Source organism: Aricia agestis, chromosome 15 (genome assembly GCF_905147365.1).
Source record: "Aricia agestis chromosome 15, ilAriAges1.1, whole genome shotgun sequence".
In the NCBI taxonomy this organism is placed as follows: domain Eukaryota; kingdom Metazoa; phylum Arthropoda; class Insecta; order Lepidoptera; family Lycaenidae; genus Aricia; species Aricia agestis.
Genome location: NC_056420.1, coordinates 14,293,718 through 14,315,371, shown reverse-complemented (window position 1 = coordinate 14,315,371; position 21,654 = coordinate 14,293,718). Strand labels below are relative to the sequence as shown.

At 37.0% G+C, this 21,654-nt stretch overlaps 1 protein-coding gene across 1 annotated transcript; it reads right to left on the bottom strand.

The window, feature by feature from the left end:
• Window positions 1-1,285: 1,285 nt before the first annotated feature.
• Window positions 1,286-20,784, bottom strand: LOC121734123 (nucleolar protein 6). Its single transcript, XM_042124545.1, has 16 exons — window positions 20,680-20,784; window positions 19,467-20,535; window positions 13,310-13,580; window positions 12,670-12,888; window positions 12,244-12,348; window positions 11,710-11,852; window positions 9,589-9,765; window positions 8,411-8,560; window positions 7,408-7,610; window positions 7,028-7,125; window positions 6,172-6,404; window positions 5,756-5,877; window positions 5,062-5,148; window positions 2,560-2,739; window positions 2,354-2,458; window positions 1,286-1,449 (listed from the first exon to the last, which is right to left on the bottom strand). The coding sequence occupies exons 1-16, from the start codon at window positions 20,689-20,691 to the stop codon at window positions 1,315-1,317; spliced, it is 3,309 nt and encodes a 1,102-aa protein (XP_041980479.1). The 5' UTR covers window positions 20,692-20,784; the 3' UTR covers window positions 1,286-1,314.
• Between the last annotated feature and the right edge of the window lie 870 nt (window positions 20,785-21,654).

The following is a 21,654-nucleotide window of genomic DNA, read 5'->3' as shown; positions in this document are numbered from 1 at the left end:
TTTTGAGGTGTCATTTTCTTTTTTACACTATAATGTTGTTTGTATAGTAGCATATGCTTTCTGTTCTTAAAACAGCGCCGAAACTCCCAAACTTGTATCTATAAAGTATCAGGAGTTTTCTCAGCACCTTCCGAACCACGGTATACCAGGTATCTCCTCGATGCAAAATCTTACTTGTTTGTAGCATATGCTTAGAATACTTCTCACGAAACCGAAGTCACCACATGTTTCCCCATAAATTTTGAGGAGTTCCGTCGATTACTTATGGATCCTTCATCAGATCACCACTTTTGTGAATATAATACCAAATTGGGATGATACCCTATATACCAAGAGAAAAATTTTGAAAATCGGTTAACAAACGGCGGAGTAATCGTTGAACATAAGAAAACGAACATAACGATGCATAAACGATTTTTACACGTGGGAGAGCCATGCTTCGGCACGAATGGGCCGGCTCGACCGGAGAAATACCACGTTCTCACAGAAAACCGGCGTGAAACAGCGCTTGCGCTGTGTTTCGCCGAGTGAGTGAGTTTACCGGAGGCCCAATTCCCTTCCCTATCCTCCCCTATTCCCTTCCCTTCCCATCCCTACCCATATTACCCTATTCCCGCTTAAAAGGCCGGCAACGCACCTGCAGCTCTTCTGATGCTGCGAGTGTCCATGGGCGACGGAAGTTGCTTTCCATCAGGTGACCCGTTTGCTCGTTTGCCCCCTTCTTTCATAAAAAAAAAAACACCTCCCCCATTTTGAAAGTCGGTTAAAATTGTAGCCTATGTGTTATTCTGGTGTATAAGCTATATTATTGTAAAGTTTCATTAAAAACCGTTGAGTAGTTTTTGCGTGAAAGAGTAACAAACATCCATACATCCACACATCCATACATCTATACATCCATACATCCAAACAAACTTTCGCCTTTATAATATTAGTAGGATGCCATAATGACGTAATAAAGCGAAAGATAAGTCGCCGTTTATGGCTAGCCGTTTTGAATAACGTATGGCGCCGAATACATTTTTTTACCTTTCGACCTTGAAATGTATGTGTATGTAGGTTTTGAGACAACATTTAGGGTGCCAATATACAAATATTTACAGACTTACAGCTGGGTATCTCGAATTCCGAGGTTCTTACCTAATTTAAGCCTAAGTTGACTGGTAAAAAGTAAACGACGATATCCGAGAGTAAAATATTGACTATTGAGGGAGTAAAATTATTATCATGATAGTTACACTCAACTTCAGGTTTGGTCGAATCGGGCCTAAATAAAACAGCCAACTATGTCACATACATATATATTTATCATCATCAGTTCCTCACGTCGATGCTGACCACTAGTCCCTCCCCCAGGATACGGAAGTCCTCTATCAGGGCTGGCTTGTTCACTTCGTAGTGGGTGACACCGTTGACGGTCACTGGATGGAGAGCGTTGGCGGAGAGGATCTGAAAGTGGGATTTTTATTAAAAATTAATACTTAAATTAGTACTATACATTGCTAGACAGATCTGAAAGTTGGGGTTGCTAGCGCAAGGTAGGACTGACGCTAGCTGTACCGCCACATAATGAATATAGTACTACCTACTATACAACGCTTCCGTGGTCTAGTGGTACAGAGCGCGGCTCTTGACTCGGAGGTTGTGGGTTCGATTCCCGCGTTGGAAACATGTTATTTCCAAGTTTGGTTAGGACAATGCAGGCTGATCACCTGATTGTCTGACAAGTAAGACGATCCATGCGTCGGATGGGCATGTAAAAAGCCGGTCCTGCGCCTGATCTCTCGCCGGTCGTGTCGGTCTTCCGTCCCACTGGGTTATGAGAGTAAAGGAATAGAGAGTGCTCTTGTGTACTGCGCACACACTTGGGCACTATAAAATTACTCCTGCGTAGCTGGCCTGGTTTCGATGAAACCGGCCACCGTCACCGAAACCGGTGTGGGAGCTATTATTATTATTATTATTATAGTACTACCTGAAAGTCGTCGTGCTGTATTAGTACATTACCCGTAAGTCAGCGGCTGTATAAGGACACTACCTGTAAGTCGGCGTTCTGTATAAGTACACTACCTGTAAGGGTCAATTCAGACCGCAACGTGACGCGTAGATACATTTCTAAATTTGTATGGATCTGACAGATTTGCAAGACGTCTCACGCAATTGAAGTCTGTCAAAGTCATACAAATTTAGAAATGTATATACGCGTCGCGTTGCGGTCAAAATGGACCCTAAGTCGGCGGCTGTATGAGTACACTACCTGTAAGTCGGCGCGCTGTATGAGTACACTACCTGTAAGTCGATGTTCTGTATGAGTACGCTACCTGTAAGTCGGCGTGCTGTATGAGTACAGTACCTGTAAGTCGGCGTGCTGCTCGCTGGCGGCAGGCGTCCACAGCACGGCGATGACGTCACCGCCGTACGCGTCGTGACAGAACAACGCCCACTCGCCGAAAGCGTGCTGGAAAAACACATAGTTTTGGTTAACACTATATTCATTTTATGAATAAAAGTGTGTACTTACTTTACTTTACTTTACTTTTACTTTACTATAATACATACCCTCAACTCCTTCAAATACCGCTGCACAGGGTCGAAGTCCACTACCGGTATGACGTCAGACTCAGGGGCGGGTTTAGCCGGCGCGAGGGGGGCGTCGAGGCGCTCAGCCGAGTGGGGCACCAGCGAGCGACGGAGGCGGATCAACACGTCGTAGCCTTCTAGAGATGGGACGAACGCGCCCTGAAAAATGAAATTTATTTAGTAATAAACACGTTTTACGAGTTTACATAAAAAATCAAAAACAAAATGGATATATTACCATTTGACTATATTATCATGAGATTTTGAATAGACAGGTCATATTAGGTAGAAGTGTTTCACCGCATTAAAATATGCTATTATAGTCGGTTTATCCGTCCAACCGAAATATGAGAGTTAAGAAACAGAGCCTTATAATAATGTTGTCAAACTACCTCAAAATACCTTAAGGAAGTTTAAGGGTGTCTGGCAATGGAAAGCAACTGTCAAAAAATGTCCGGCAGTGAAAGGCGAAATATACCTTCACTTACCCAGAATAAAATAAGATAAAAAATTGGCCAAGTGCAAGTCGGACTCGCGCACGAAGGATTCCGTACCGTAATAGAGCAAAAATAGGTCAAAAATTGTATTTTTTGTATGGGAGCCCCCCTTACATTTTTATTTTATTTTAATATTATAATTAAATATTAAATTGCACATATAATAAAGAACTTTGTGAAAAATTCAAGTGCCTACCTGTTTCCATTATTGATATAGAGCAAAAAAGGCCGAAAAAATCACGTTTTTTGTATGGGAGCCCCCCTTAAATATTTATTTTATTTAGTTTTTAGTATTTGTTGTTATAGCGGCAACAGAAATACACAATCTGTGAAAATTTCAGAGGTCTAGCTATAGCGGTTCTTGAGTTACAGCCTGGAGACAGACGGACAGACATCGAAGTCTCAGTAATAGGGTCCCGTTTTTACCCTAAAAATTGAGATTAACTCTTTATCGAAGGTTAGGTACACCATCATAACTCGATACGTCCTAAAGTAACCGCAACCGAAACTACGGATTTGCTTGTCGTTCTTACCTATATAGGGGTCAACAGGTAAACTTTTAGCCTTTATAAAATGACGAAAATCTGGCTGTCGCTGGTACTTGGGTCATAATTAGTGTTGCCAGGTCCGATTTGTTTTCAGTCGGTACATGAGGTCAATAAAATCGGGATTTAGGGTTGCAGATCGGGACAAACAAATAAACAAGGTGTTTTTAAATTAGGGTTTAATTTATTGCATTCTATATTAATAGTGCAAGTTTAGTTTTATATTATCTAAGTATATCAAATATGTCTTTATTCTAAAACAAGTAGTCAGTTTTTTATTGGATTTTGCCGCCTTTAAAATGGCTTTGTTTTTTAAAGCATATTTATAAAATTCATTACAAGTCATACTGAAGTTAGTTTTTATATGAATTTCTGCTTTCACATGCTCCAGTGTCAAACGGTTTCGCCTCTCAGACCAAATTAAGTTGGCTTGGGAAAACGCCCTTTCTGTTATCGCGTTTGACACTGGAATTGAAGCCATAAAAGAAAAAAAAATTAGGAGATTTATTAAATCTTGATTATCTTTAAAAATGTTGTGCACTTTTTGTAGCGGCGTTAAGTCTTTGTTTCGCACAGCTGCTGTCACTAATTCTTTGATTTTACATGCTTCTTCATAAAGTTGGTCCATGTCGAAAAACGTATTAATTTTTAGATTTTCAATAATGTTAACCATTGACGTGTAAGTAAATGAATCATCTTGGAGAGAAAATGGTTTAAATAAGTCCAATCTGCTATCCTTAAAGTCATACTTAGTTTCAATGTAATGAAGAACATATTTGTACCACGCACAACAGTATTTTTTTATTTAGTCGCTTTATCAGCAGGCAACTTTTTAATCAAGTTACTGCACGTAAATCCCATTAATTAATCTTCAATTCTCTGCCTCAATTTTTTCAAGTAGTTCTCAAGTAGTTCTTACCTGGCTGGAAAAAATCTCCCTATTAAAATATACCTATAATTAATCGTTGTCCAAAATTTTTATTTACTATTTTATAATATTCTAATCTAAAGACACACAAAAGGCACAAAAGCACTTCAAAACGTGAACGAAATGGAAGAATGCAGATTGCCGAATGACCGACCGACCGACCGACCGAATTGAGTATTGACCGATTGATTGAGTGACGTTCGCAATGCATACACACGTCTCAACTCTCTCACTCTTATCCATTACATTACGCTCTCTCGTTCATGCAATGCGAAGTGACGTGAAGCTGATGCCATTTTGAATTTGAAATAGTGATGTGATGAGTAAAAAATTAAAAACTACGCACCTACCTACTTAAAAAAAAATATGATTTTCTTTTTCACTTTTTGATTTATCGGGACATTTGGCGTCCCGATTAGGTATAAATCGGGACGCGTCCCCAGACCCTTGAAAATCGGGACGTCCCGCGCAAATCGGGACACCTGGCAACACTAGTCATAAGAGTACTTACCAGTATATTATGCTCCATGTCTATCGTCAGCCGCTGTTCTATGTACGCCGCGCTCGCCGCAGCCAATGCCTTTAGTCGCGACAGAACCTGTATACAGATACAAAGCGTAAGTCAATTCATTTTTAGTTCGTGTTTTCGTATGATGTCTTTTTATGAATAAGAATAAGAATAAGTTTATTTTGACAATCACACAACACAATTTATCATTACTACAAAAATACACAAAGAAATAAAGAATACAAAAAATACAATAATATTAAATTGTGTGACGTCAAAACTGGACCCAGCTCAGCATTTGGTCCCAGCAGAAAACCAGTGCAGCAGACTATAAGTCTGCTGCACTGGTTTTCTGCTGGGACCAAAGGTGTGACATCACAAAATAAATTTTTAAGGCTAGCAATAAATCAAAATAACAAAAAATAAAATATAAAACTACAAAAAATTAAGAATATGAGTGGCAGTCTTACTTTACTTCAAACAACTACACATTGGCACTGTAGTCGCTAGTGAGATATAAAAAAATATGTTTAAACGTAAGATAAATCCTGCCAAGTTCACACCCTTAGCATGGTTTGTGTAGTATACAGGTTATACGCTCAAAAAAAAGGTATCAAGTATGTCCTATACTGAACAGATTTTGTAAGTTCCAGCGCATTTTGAACCTTATTATCTAGTGCTAAAGTATATATTCTACCTGCGGCGTGACGTGGCGGCTCCATACGCCGGGAAGGTCGGCGTCGTGCGCCGTCACCACGTGTAGCGCGGGCTTCGATGAAGACTCGTGAAAGTCGCGTTCTAGAGCTGATATCTCCTCGCCTATCGATCAGGGGTATTATTAAGACATAGACAAGAGTAAATTAGTTCGGGTGTGTTCCTAAACATTACTTATTATAATAGTGGCCAGTGCTCGTGATGTTATGTAACCGACGACATGTACTGGTGAGACAAGTGTGACGTATTTAAAATGATAATAACCTAACAGCGTCACGTACGTCAATGTAGCCAGTATCATACTTCAAAATTAATCACCACTATAGCGTCGATTCTTGGCGTCAAAAGAACTGGCCAGTACACTGGTTATATTTAGGAACATATATCAAATGAACTCACGCGTCAAATCATCATTGAAGTCCACCACCAGCATATTCTGTGTCCAATCTGTATCTGCTATCATCCGCAGCACTCTATATAGTGCTAGTGTGGGTTGGGCGGGTAGGCGGTACACCGCGGCGGTTAGCAGCGCGCACAGCGTGCTGGTTATGGGCGGGGACAACAGTTGGGCGGATGCCCAGCGTTGGAGGAGACAGGCGGTGGGACCGAATGATGGGTAGCGGCTGTGGAGGCTGTAAAGAAATAATTTAATATTAAGCTACTTGTCATGGTCAAACAACCCTCGATTCAAATCTGTAATAAGTGTCAGAAATCTGAATATTGAAGCGGCAAAATAACACAGGAAGTAATTTACAATCTTTTATGAAATTACTTAAATTAAAAAAAAAAAACGAAGAAAATAAAACAAATTTTCCAGCGCTGAGAATGATGATGAACACTTTCACTTTCAAACAAAAGAACTAGATCAAAATTTGTCCACCCGTTGACAGACACACAGATATGGGCGTAGCCAAGATTATATATAGGGTGGGGCAGATTAAGAAAATCCTATACATAGAATTCGTTATTTTTAACATAATATGAGTACCTATTTAGTATTTACACAGTACCTATTGAAGGTGAGGTAAAAATTAAAAACAAAATACGAGCGAGCGAACTGAGATTGAATGCCTCCCCTCTCACCCTGCAACTCTCTCCGCTCCTCGTTAGGTATGAAACTCGTGAGCATTAGAGACCCATCGCTCTTGTAGGGGGGGGCGGGGGTAGCTGCCCCCTCCCCCCTGCCCGTACCTCGCTACGCCCAAGCACACAGACACACTTATAATACCACTCTTTTTCTTCGTCAAAATCTTACCCGTGCAGCGCGCCCATCAGTCGCGGCAGCAGCACCGTGCGGCATTGCAGTTCAACACTCTCTTCGTTCTCCTTATGCTTCACCACACCTCCCACCACCTTTTAAAATAAAAACACGTGTAGCACTCGGGGACTGCCCTGAATTATAATTCGCATACGTCTAGTCGCACGCACACAAACACCGTGCCGAAGTCTGGCTGCACCGGCCGGCACAGCGGTGCGGCAACGTCGGAGTGCCCAAACCCCCCAATCGTGGGTATCGCAGACACAATAGTTTTTTTTTTTCAATTGTTATGCGGCAGCCGGCTGCGGCTTGGGGATTGATGGGTTAATTAAACTAATAATTAAAAAACGATATGAAATTAATTATTTCATTTTTACCTCTCTCCTAATCAGAGTGATCTCCTTCGGATGTGCTATCTCCAGGCGGAAGACCAGGCCGTTTTTCATCACATCCAGGTGTGTGGGGTAGGCCTGGGTTGGCAGGGAGTACTGTGCCTTGATCCGCTCGGCTATCTGCAGGTGGAATGCTGCCTTGAGGCAGCGGAACGCCTGTAAATCGCCGGGCCATTTGCCGCTGTGTGCTGAAATGGGTTGTTTATTTTATAACAATAATTTTGAGATATGAAATAAGTCAGTAAATTACATATCTAGAATAGAATCTTTCTAGAAAATGACACATTACTAATAGTAACATAATGAGTTGATCTTCATTTTATTACTGAGATTTTGCAAAACAAAAAAGCAAGCTATAGAAATATGGGCAAATGGTTAGTTTTTATTTCATTACGCTTAATAAGAATTTGTGTCAATGTAGCTTCTGTAACCTTCTTCTTTGTTTAATCTATTGCGTTTAATAGCAAAGCAAATTTGAATTCTTGTAAAATCACAATGTTTTCAGTTTTAAATGTCAAAAACCATTTTATAGTTACAATATAAACGGATTGAATCAAACATTCAAGAAGCCGCATTGATATTGGATAAAATTAGAATCGAGGTACAAGTACATATTGTTAAATTAGCAATCTGGCACTTAACCGTTAAAAGGTTTCACACGCACGCAAACATATTTATTATTATTATCAGCCTACAGTGTGCCACTGCTGGGCAAAGGGCTTCCCCTCTTTCTTTCCAAAGTTCACGATCCTGTGACGTTGCTGGCCACTCTTTATTGAACGCATCTAGTTCGTCGCGCCACCTTTCCTTGGGTCGGCCTCTGTTACGCCGATCAGTCGGTAGCCACTCAGAAACTAGACGCGCCCACCTGTCCGGGTGCATGCGGGAGACGTAGGCAGGGCCAAGCTCCACTTAAGGCCAGCTGTCTTTCTACCTACGTCAACGAGCTTCGTTTGGGCACTTAACCATAGACAAGAATATAACTCACTCAATTCAATAACCGCTCTATTGACGGGTACGTATTCCGTGCCCTTGCTGAGATCCGACGTGATGAGTGACGCGTCGCCGCGCCGCCGGGGCGTTGCCCGCGCCGCGCACGCCGGGACCGGCTCGCAGTAACTGAACACTGGAGATATACCTGGGAGGGATACACGTACACGATGAGGATTCACGGACAAAAAACTACAATCTACAGAATACAAGGGGGATATACCTGGGATGGACAGACATATATATGATGATTCACGGATAAAAAAACTTTACTTGTCTACAAAATAGCAAAAGAACTCATATCCATATCCATACTAATATTATAAATGCGAAAGTGTGTCTGTCTGTCTGTCCGTCTGTATGTCTGTCTGTCTGTTACCTCTTCACGCTTAAACCGCTGAACCGATTTTGCTGAAATTTGGCATGGAGATACCTTGAGTCCCGGGAAAGGACATAGGATAGTTTTTATCCCGGAAATGTACGGTTCCGGCGCGATAAACAAATTTTTGCGCAACGGAGTTGCCGGCGTCCTCTAGTTACAATATAAATTCAATATTTTAAAGTCTTAAATAATTTACTTATAATTCTTTTATTTCATGTTTTAATTGATTCAGATACAATTGTAGTTTCACACCACTATAGTGTAACCCACATATTATATTAGTTAATAGTTAATACTACCAACTACCTACATGCATGAGGCTGCGTTTCCAAGATTCAAAAGAATCGCTGCGCTGAGCGATGTCACTTGTCAGGCAAATAAATCGACTCTATTGCTTGTAATAATACATTCTTTACAGCGCTGCAGCTTAGCTCGGCTCCGGTAAAAATACAGCCCTATGGGCCTGTTTCACCACTACCTGATAAAGTGCCGAATAGGCTATTCACAACTTTTTTGACAGATTCTCCATACTTGATCTGTCAAGTTAATTGGTGGATAGCCTATTCGTCACTTATCAGGAAGTGGTGAAACAGGCTCTGAGACTACTGAATATTTTTTATGTATTATCGAAGAAACGGATGCAGAGACTGACGATGGAGCTATGTAAATAATTGTAATTGGTCGGGTTATGTCAAGTCAATATTAATAATTATTGTAATCGGCCGAAATTGTCATAGCCCCACCAAATTACATGGGTGCTCTGCGTATGAATCAACTTATTTTATAAGACTTACCATTAACAGCACTAATATCTAGCGGCAGCTGCGTCAGCGCGCGCAGGTCTCGTCGGAGCTCGTCGAAGGTCGTCAGCACGTCGCTCGTCGCCTCCTCGCCCTGCCGCCGCTGTCCCTTCACTAGCGTCACGCTGTCGAGTTGCGAGCCGACGTGGAACTGAGACGCGGGGGAGATGTCTGAGGGAGATAGAAATAGTTTAGATAAAGATGGCATTAATATGTACGCAGAATGTACGCATGTTTGAGTGTGTATACGTAAGTGTGCCTATGAGTTGCGAGCTGATGTGGAACTGAGACGCGAGGGAGACGTCTGAGAGAGATAGAAATAGATAAGATAAGGATAGCATTAATACGTACGTAGAGTGCACGCATATTTGCGTGTGTATACGAAAGTGATGATACGAGCTGATAGCTGGTGTGGAATTGAAATGCGGGGGAGATGTCTGAGGGATATAGTGATATTTAAGATAAAGAACGCTGGCAATGAGCAAGCGTAAAGTATACGCAAGTTTGCGTGCGTATACGTAAACGTGCGTCAGGTATTCACGTATACGAATTACATTATAGACTGTTTGAGCACATAATATAATTACTACTACACTGTAAGCATAATGACCATGCGCTATATTGTCCGCTCAATCGACTTTTCGTTATCTATATCTATATAATAAATCTATACTAATATTATAAATGCGAAAGTATCTCTGTCTGTCTGTCTGTAAGGCTGTCTGTCTGTCTCGCTTTCACGCCAAAACTACCGAACCGATTGTGATGAAATTTTGTATACAGATAGTCTAAAGCCTGAGAAAGGACATAGGCTAATTTTTCGATTGTTATTTCTTTTTTACGTTATTTAATAAGTCAGTATTTTATATTATACACAGTGACGTAACCTTAAACCTATCAATGATAAATAGTTTATGGGTAATTTATGGGTAGTGTTGTGTAATTGGGGGGCTAAATAAGCTTTAAAATTTGGCATAATATATTATAAAGTTTAATTTAAAAAAATGAAATATTATGTGCACACTGCACAGCTGTTTTGATTTAAGGGGTACCAGGGTTTTTTTTATCAAAGCTTTTGACACCAATTTTGTTGACATCGCGCGCTATAAACTGAAGTCCACGCGGACGAAGTCGCGGGCAACAGCTAGTAATAAATAAAACTCAAAGGTGACTAGCAAATATACCATTATTTTCAAAATTTGAAACTGGTCCTAAGTAGGAGAGAATGTGAACTCGTAACGGTGTTTCACTGTTTTAGAGGCCAAAATGCTGGTGATATGTACGAAGCAGACGTTGACATGAGATGTTGACATGTCCTGCTAATCTTGATGAAGTTATATTGCTCAATGGAAGAAAGTACTACTTTCCCTAAATGGTGTACCGAATTCAGAATGATAACGCGTTTGCACTCCGGGCGTGCCGACAGAAGTGAAAACGAAAAGTCAGCAGGCATACATTTTCGCCGAGTAGGAAAAAGAGAGGGGGAATCTTATTATTCGTAGAAGGTGACTGACTGACTGATTGACATAGTGATCTATCAACGCACAGCCCAAACCACTGGACGAATCGGGCTGAAATTTGGCATGCAGGTAGATGTTATGACGTAGGCATCCGCTAAGAAAGGATTTTGATCAATTCTACCCCCAAGGGGTTAAAATAGGGGATGAGAGTTTGTATATAATACTTCCTAACGCGGGCGAAGCCGCGGGCAAAATCTCGTGTATAATAATATATTGGCGTGCAAACAAGTCGACAGTATGTGACAGTATGTGACAGTATGTCTGCTTTTCTGGTTGTTCTGTTTTGCTTTTCAGATCGTTTAGATAAATAGTTCACACTACCAATCAAATTATAATTATTGTGATTGTGACATTGTGGCAGTACTAGCGCCACATTTCTGCATCGCGCTATCGAAGTTTTCTAAGTGCGTCGGCATATTATATACGACAGCTGAAATCAATCACGTGGGCTTCGGCCCGACCGAGCATAACACCTCGCTCGGTCGGAAGATCTTACTTTGCGGCCTCCACGCATATTCCCACAACATAATATTAATTATGCTTTAAAAAGAAGCAATCCACTGCCTTATTAACACAACTATACTTATAATCTTACCATACTTATGCTGCAGTAGATAGTGCACAATCTGTGTGATGATTGCGCGTCGCTCGGCCCGCGTATCGGCCGTCCATACGCATGCCTCTGTGATGGCGCCATCTTGGAAACGCCGCAGCTCGGACTTGGCACCCCAGAATGCTCTGGGAAGCACACAGAAATATGATCAGTATTTTGATCAGTTAACTGACAGCCATATGTAACAGATAAGTATTCAAATACATATCAGAAAAATTACATATCAGATCTATTCAGAGATTTAAGTCATTCTTGGTCTAAATTCTTATATCAACATTTTTTAAGTACTATCGAGGAAATCGATTCCCAGGCAGTTGACGGACCAACGTCGTGTGGTAGGCTTATGTCAGTTCAATGCTAGCTGTGATCTGTGATTTGACTTAACGCGACCAAATTAATTAGGTCAACTTCTCTGATTACTATCAGAGAAGTTGATTCCTAAGCAGATGGCGGACTCTGTAACATAACATTATGAACAGTGTATATACGAAAACACTGTAAAGATATTAAATATACCTGAACTCTTCAGCCTCAGGTAGATTAGCGGGAGGTCCTCGGTCTACTATACTCATCGAGTTCTCCGGATTCACTACCATACCGAATGACAGCTTCTCTTCGTAACTGTAATAATAAAATAATATGGTTTTTACTACCCAGAGCAGAAATCCAATTATATACTCGGAAAACGTACGTTTCCGCATTCTATCATCATCCCGAATTAAAACAAAATTAATTCTAAGAAATTATGTGATTATATAAATGACAAAGTTTTCCTTCGTTGATATTACAGTGAATTCACAAAAATTATCAGTAACAATCAAAAATGAAACTTTCTTTTACATTGATTACATAATTTTAAAACCAGATTTTGTGTTGAATTATATCAAGGATAATTATTAACCAACATCCAAAAGAAAAAGTTATTTTAGGTTTATAACTTACCTAGCTTCCTTGGCCTTATCTAGACTCTTGTTAACCGGCCAAGAGAGATCAGCCTCCATTATTTGCAGTACCAAGTCCACTCGGTTTGTGAGACCTTTGACTAGTAAAGCATGTAGGGTGTCTGTGACTAGAGCTAGCTCATCCAGACCATAGTTGATCCGAGTTTCTTTTGGTGCTCTCTCTAATATTGATTCCTTTATTTTGTCTAAGTCTTTAAGCCTGAAAATATTATAAAATTCGTAATATTTGTGTCGTTATTTATTGATTATTGAGTGTCTTTTCACTGTCCAAACTTTCAAATGTGAATGTACCATCGAGGAAATTGATTCCTAGGCAGTTGACAGACCAACCTCATTTGGTTGGATCATGTCAATTCAATGTAATTGTGACGTATCAGCTGAGTATGACGTAACGCAACCAAACTACGTAGGTCCCCCATCTGCCTAGGAATCATATCAACTTCTCTGATAGTACTTTGTGATAATAGAAGCTACTTTGAAAGTTTGGACACAGCTGTAGAAACATATTCTGTACATAATATTTATATATAAGGTAGTGTCAAAACATTTTAATCTATTGCACATACAGACTGTTCGTGTAGCTAAAATCAGAAGTAATGCTACCATATTGTAAGTTGTACCTGAGTATATGGTCAAACTGTGACAATGGTGTGAAAGGTGTCATGAACAGTGGAATGAAACTGTTGAGCTTTGGATCATCAAGCATATCCACTGCCATTATACTCTCTCGCCTCAGTGCATCATAAGTGCCCCTGCACATCTGCCAGCATATATTGTAGTACCCTGTGACATCTAGGAACACCACTGGAAAGTGTTCCTTGAACTCTGATAGGGAAGGTGTTCCCTCTCCCTTACAAAGAGTAATTCCTTTTGTGTCCCATTCTGATGTTTCTGTAAAAGCCATTAATATATTGTAGTAAAAGTTATCTAAACAAGAATTTAAATTATTTTAAGATTAAGGGCCTGTTTCACCACTTTCTGATAAAGTGCCGAATAGGCTATTTACAACTTTTTTGACAGATTCTCCATACTTTATCTGTCAAGTTAAGTGGTGGATTGCATATTCGGCACTTATTATTTTACTTATTATTATATTCGGCATAATATAGGTGTTGTCTAGGCTATGCTTTTAGTGACTAAATTCTAGAAATCTATATATATAAAACTCAAAGGTGACTGACTGACATGGTGATCTATCAACGCACAGCCCAAACCACTGGACAGATCGGGCTGAAATTTGGCATGCAGGTAAATGATATGACGTAGGCATCCGCTAAGAAAGGATTTTGATAAATTCCAACCCCAAGGGGTTAAAATAGGGGATGAAAGGCTAGATGTCGCTAGTTGACACGATTCACGTCAGCTCCGCGAAAAAAATTGCTAAAAAATATAAATAAAACTTTTTAACAACAAGTGCATTAAAAAACAACATATCTAGTGACAATACATAAGTGGAAACGTTATCTTTGTGAAAAATTAAGTGCATCTGTGTTTTTTACTTAATGAACACCAACCAAAATAAACTTGACAAAATAACAAAAACAATAATTAATTATTAGAACCAAATTTGTGTCAGTGCCTAAAAAGTGTCTTCAATGAAAATATTAACATTCCAGTGCCAAAAGTGAATTACAAACATTTTTTAATAAAAGTGAAAAGAACAAAGAACTATCCTAATTAAATTCTACCCTAAAGACTAAATTATTGTTAACAAATAAATTAAGCAGAAACAGACTGTAAAAGTTGCACGTCTACGTAACACACTGGTTGGCGTAATGCTCCAGTAGTTTATTTTAACGTATGAAACCAGGTTCGATCCCAGCTATCCGGCAAGTGAAACTTTTTCAAACAAAACACTACTAAAACGAATTGATGCATAATATGTCGTAAAAAGGAAAGGAAGATTTTATACTGTATTCACACTTCTGTTTAGTATTCGACATAAAACATAATATTAGTACTTCTATCAGCCAACAGAGGGCGCTATAACAAGATTACAATCGTCAACTAAAACAGAACTTCAATATTAGTAAAATGGATAGTCCGAATTATGTGACGATCAGACCAAAAAAATTATTCCATTCTAAATCATTTGAATCACTTAATCAGAACAATAATGAGTACCTCAGTTTGTCAAGTTGTTCATCTAACTCTGAGCTATTACACAAAAGTTTTGATCTGTCTACGTTAGAACCTGAGAACATGACAAGTATGCAAAAGAAAGTAAAAAATCTAACGTCTTTATTAGAGAGCACACAGAACGAATTAGATAATATTATTATTGAGAATAACAGCCTCAAGAAAGAAATAATACACTTAAACCAACAAGTAGAGTCACTAAAATTACTATGTGCTAGTCCGTGCTCTTCAAAACCAAGTAGAAATAGCAGTATTCGGTCTTCTAAAAAGAATAAAGCAGCGGAAAAATTTACAAGAGAGCCTACTAATAAAATAATAACACCTTTCAAGATCAGCGTTAAAACAAAAGAATGTAATCATAAAGAGGTCCAGACAGAGACATATTCAAACTCTCCATTGCAACAAGTAAAGTCTAAAAATACTATTTACATATTTGGAGGACGTCAATGCAGGGGTTTAGCTAATACGCTGAGGAAAACAAGACAGAACAATAATTATGAAAAGCTTGAAATTGTATCGTTTTTGAAAATTGGAGCGTCTACGGAAGAAATTATAAAGACTGTAAATTTATATAACATTACAAGTAACGATAAAATAGTGTTATGTATAGGTGAACATGATTGTAATCCAATGAAAATTATGTCAGAGCTATGTTGTTTCCTTAAAACTTTGAAATTAAATGTTCCAATATTTATTCTTAGTGTTATCCGTAACATACATCTTAATGAATGGAAATTGAATAATATGATTCAGATGACATGTAATAGTTTTAAGAATTGCGAATTTATAAATCTGTCTAACTTATATAAAATTAATAATTTGAACATATGTAAATTAATTAGTTCTTCTATTGATAATAAGTATTATGAGTCTAATTTCTTACATTTTAAGCCAAAAAGAACAATATACAGCATGCAAAATAAAATAAAATTAAACTTTTCAAAATTCCGTAAAAATATACAGTTAAATAGTAGGAACTCTCATACTTACAAAAATAACATTTCAGATAAAAACTTAAATATAATAAATAATAAAATTACTACAAACCCTGACAATAAATTACAGAAAAAAATTACAGACTACTTCAAGACTACTACAAGTTTTTTTCGAGACAAATCAAAAACAACAAATTAAATTGTTACACCAAAATATAGCTAGTTTTCACAGCAAAAGATGTTTACTGGAGACTGCTCTTGCACAACTCCATGATTCTAATAAACAACCTGATATTGTTTGTTTAAGTGAAACTTTTATTAAAAAGGGATCTGAATGTAACTTGCATCTAAATAATTTCAAATTAGCAGCACATTATAGTAGAGAAAATAAACAAAAAAGGGGAGGTGTATGTATACTTGTTAGTAAAGGCTGGTCATTTGAATATAACAATCTTCATTTAGATATGTCTTTCGATCATGTGTTTGAGTGTTGTGGAATTGAAATATTAGGACTTAATATTGTCGTACTTTGTTTATATAGAACTCCAAATTCAAACAGTATTGTATTCTTCCAAAAATTAGATCTGCTACTTCATAAGCTAACCAAAAATAAACACAAACGTATTATAATAGCTGGGGACTTAAATATAAATTTATTAAAACATGATAAAGAAGCAAATTTCTTACGTGATATATCTAAAAATTATAATATGACTATACACTTTAGTGACCCTACTAGACATTTAACCTGTATCGATAATATCATAAGCAACTTACCAGATGTAACAGCTGAACTATTGCATTTAGGTCTTTCAGACCACAATACGGCACAACAAATATCATTCCCGATAGATATAAAAAAACGCTCTATAACTGAAATTCATTACACATTTAAACGGGACTATAGTAACATGAATATTGAAAAATTTAAAAAATATTTAGCTAGCCTCACATTTTCGGAATGTCTGAATAAAAATAATTACAACGACGCTTTTAATAACTTTTATGACCTCTTTTTATTATTATACTTACTTTGCTTTCCTGTTATTCGCTTTAAAACATCTATTAATAAGAAAACCGTGCCTAATTGGATTACCAAAGGCCTTAAAATTAGCAGCAAAACGAAAAGAAAGTTACAAGTAACATATTATAAGAGTAAATCTGAAATAGCAAAAAATAGATATAAAAAAAATTCAAAAATACTAAGAACATGTTTTAGGCACAAAAAAATTACCACAGCAAGTATATTGAAAATTCGAAAAATAAATGTAAAGCCTCATGGAACATTATCAAAAAGTGTTCTAATCAGTGCAATGACAAAACATTTATTAAAGAAATTAATATTAACAAGAATATAATAGATACTCCGCAAGAAATAGCAAATGCTTTTAATAATTATTTTATTGATACATCAAATCTGGACATAAATTCTAATTCTATTAATACCCGAAAATTTGACATGCCTAATCATAATAATAAAAGTATTTTCTTATATCCGTGTACATGTAAAGAAACTCTTCAGATAATTGACTCTCTAAAAAATACAAATGCTGTTGGTCATGATGAGATATCCACAAAAATAATAAAAAAGTGTAAACACGTGTTGGCCCCAATCCTAACATATCTAATAAATCAATCATTTTGTGAAGGAACTTTTCCAGATAAATTAAAATTGTCAGTTATCAAGCCTCTACACAAAAAGGGTGATAAAAAACAACTAAATAATTATAGACCTATTACGCTTGTTCCTATATTTTCAAAAATATTTGAAAAAGCTATGCATAGAAGGATCACTAGCTTTATAAAAAAATATGATATCATAAAAAACGAACAGTTCGGTTTTCAAAAAAATAAATCAACGCTACAAGCTTGTTACAATCTAACGAACCAGATCATAAATGCCATGGATAATCGAGAATATGCTACTGTAATATTTATTGACATGACCAAGGCGTTCGACTTTGTATCACATGAAATACTCCTCAACAAACTAGAACGACTAGGAATCAGAGGGCCTGCCTTAGCTTGGATAAAATCGTTTATCTCCGATAGAACACAATATACTGAAATAGAATATATAAATATATACAAAGAATTAAATAAATGTAAATCTAGAAGTAAGTTTAATCGTTATGGAGTGCCTCAAGGCTCAGTATTAGGTCCACTGTTATTTCTTTTTTATATAAATGACATTCCCTATTTGACTAAGCTTTATAAATTGACATTATTCGCAGATGACATTTCTATTTTATTTACACATAAGAAAATTGACATAGCGAAAATTGAATCTGACATTAATAAAACACTAAAGACCATCATTGATTGGCTGACATTAAATAATTTACAAATAAATATAAGTAAAACGAAATACATACAATTCATAAATTACAATAAAAAACCACTAAGACTACAACTATCTTACGAAAATCAACAAATTACGGAGGTTCATGATAACTTATTCTTGGGGATTCAGATAGACAGATATTGTAATTGGCAGGCTCACATAGATAGAGTATGTAATAAAATTAATAGATTTGTGTTTGTTCTAAGTAGTCTTACGAGAACAGTGAACGAACATGCAGCGTTAATGGCTTATCACGGCTATGTGTCAACTGTTCTTAGCTATGGACTTATTATTTGGGGAAATTCCTCACATATAGACAAGGCATTTATAGCTCAAAAGAAATGCCTTAGAGCAATAGCTAAAAAACCGCCGTATGAATCTTGTAAGCCAGTGTTTAAAAAATTTAACATTCTGCCTTTACCGTGCATATACATTCTAGAGGTATTTAAATTTGTCATCAAAAATAAGAATTCTTTTACACAATTGATAGATAAATACCCCACGAAATATTTTCGTAATCAACACAGATTAATTATAGACAGAAAACCCAAAACAACTATTTTCCTTAAAAATAGCCACTCCATGTGTGTTAAAATTTACAATAAGGTGCCGGCACATTTAAAAGGTTTAACATACAATAGATCTGTAAGAGAACTGAAAAAAATGCTAATGAATAAGTGTTATTACAGTGTAAAAGAATTCTTAGAGTCGTAAACTTACCTGTGATATATTATCTTTTATTATTATTATTTTAAGGATGGTAAAATGACATATGGAATGAGATCAATTTCTAATTTGTTGTATTTGTTATATTTAATTTTAGTATTTTAAATTGACATGCTATGTATAAAATTAGTGGTTCATTATTTATTAAGTATAATTTATTTTAGGAGTATTGATTGAATTGTAATTTTTTATTTTTTATTTTATAATATAGTATTATTTTAGGAATTTAAAATGAATTGTTATAAATGACTATTATGTACTTAGATTTAAGACTATATTGCACACCATGTACGTGGTATAAATTACAATACTTGACATAGATACTCAATGAAATATTTTTACCAGTAGCTTAGTAATATAATATATAATAATGTAATTGAACTTTGACAATAATAATAATTTGCATGCCTCATATAGGTTAGAATAAGTTGCACCTCCTGTATTATAAATCTGTAACATCTTTTCACCTACTTATTCTGCAAATAAATGATTTGATTTGATTTGATTTTGATTTGAAAGTTTGTATATAATAATACTTCTTAACGCGAGCGAAGCCGCGGGCAAAAGCTTGTCAATAATAATTACACATATTAAAACCAGACTGACAAACATACAAGTGAATTAAATACTTACTCAATGCAATCCAGACATTCCGCACAATCTGGTAGCTGCTCATTATATTGTTTATTCTTTTAGCCTGGACCAGATATGCCACCAGCATGCTTAGTATGTACCCTGACACTTGTAATTTCCGTTGTTTCACCCATATCTTCAAAAGAACTACTGCTTGCTTCAAGTTTTCCGAGTTTGACAAAGTATCATTTAGATATTTTAGATTAGTTTCTGCAGTAACATCTGCTAGTATACTACTGTTGTAGTAGGGAGTGGGAGGACCTAACTCATTTTCTTTGCTCTCTCCGCCGAACAACCAAGTCTCTCTTAGATTATTTCTCGAAGGACTAAATCTGTGTAGCTTGTATGTCTCTGTGTCACAAACAAAGTTTACATGTACAGTTATGTTACTCAGTTTTCCTTTAGGCTTGATCTTTATTATAGGTTTGGTCTCACTTGTATTTACAGTGTAGTTCAACTCTTCTATTATATCTAATGTTTTTAAATGATTTACCACATATGCTATGTACGCAGCTCTTTTAAGGTGATATTTATAGTTGATTGAATCATTCTTTGTGTATACTTCAGCCGGGATAACAATTTGTAAGTCTATTACTAGTTTAGAGTTAATAGCACACCCCAAACCGTATGAGCCAACAATCTCAATGTCCGCAAACTTGTGGAATTTGAACATAACCTTCGTAGTTTGCAATCTACTACACACTGGTAGTTTTACTTTCAATTTCTTAGTCAATTTTTTCTCCGATAAATCATACTCGACATCATCTTCAATGATAGAGAGTAAATGATTTCTCAAAGCAGTGAACCAATCTTTAAACCTTTTTACAGCTTTTTCTTTTACCTTCACTTCAGTCAAAACTTCCTCAATTTGTAGCCGGAATAGATTTGAATTGAATAAGTTTTCTGTTTCCTGTAGACGGTTTAATTCATTTGAGGTGGGCTGACGGTAGAGGCTTTTTGTTTTGATTCGTTTCTTCACATCTTTGTGTTTTTCTTCAGAGAGCCCTTTGGCATCCTCGTTACCACCTTCAGCATCACTATCACCTTGCAAAATAGGTTCTGTCGCAGGCTAAAAGTCCACATTAATAACTTTAGTTTAACGTGAAATACAAAGCTATAATTAAATCGACACTTTATTTATACAGTAATATGTAGGTGTAGACATTATTTTAACAGTAAAAGCTGTATAATACGTAGAATATTATAAACTTACTCGTTTCACCATGGTATTTATTATAAATTATAAAATATTAATAATTTATCGCAAAAACAATACTGTTTTTAGGTTATAACATTGTAAACATCGAGGAAGCACGTGACAATTGACAAATGACACTAATGACAGTGACGCATGTGACAATTGACAGTATTTTCTTTTTATCTGGCGACGAGAAATTTGATTCTTACGTTGTAACGTTCAAACGAGGGAGAGCCATGCTTCGGCACGAATGGGCCGGCTCGACCGGAGAAATACCACATTCTTACAGAAAACCGGCGTGAAACAGCGCTTGCGCTGTGTTTTGCCGAGTGAGTGAGTTTACCAGAGGCCCAATCCCCTACCCTATTCCCTTCCCTACCCTCCCCTATTACCCTATTCCCTCTTAAAAGGCCGGCAACGCACCTGCAGCTCTTCTGATGCTGCGAGTGTCCATGGGCGACGGAAGTTGCTTTCCATCAGGTGACCCGTTTGCTCGTTTGCCCCCTTATTTCATTTAAAAAAAATTATAATACTAATACGCGCACGTTTCAAGTAAAAAACATTTGTTCAGTTTAGACAAAGCAAATTAATTTAGTTAGTTGCGGTGTTTTTGATTGCGCAATACGTAAAATTTTACTAAACAAAAAATTCCACTGGATTTTAAGCCTGCATGACTCTTGACAACATTTCTTGTAACTTACCAACATAAAGAAAAATAGTACACAGGGCTTACGGCTTACCAATAGATATTACGCGACGTGAGTAGTAAAGTAAGGTGTCCATTTGTCTCAATTCCTTCTTATACTCTACCAGAACCAGACTCTACAACAGCTGCTACACTCAACCTGCAGTTAGCCGGGACTTTGCCAGTGGCCAGCGAGTTCGATAATCATTTTCAACAAAAGACTAAAACATATTGTTTGTGATACAAAAAAAAGGTTGAGTACCTCTGCTCTTCAATATCTTATATTATAGTCCGTAAGAAAGTAA

Coding starts and splice junctions, on each gene's coding strand:
- LOC121734123 (XM_042124545.1), bottom strand. Junction 2,740..5,061: donor ACATGGAGCATAATATACTG/GTAAGTACTCTT, acceptor TTCATTTTTCAG/GGCGCGTTCGTCCCATCTCT. Junction 2,459..2,559: donor GGTATTTGAAGGAGTTGAGG/GTATGTATTATA, acceptor GTGTTTTTCCAG/CACGCTTTCGGCGAGTGGGC.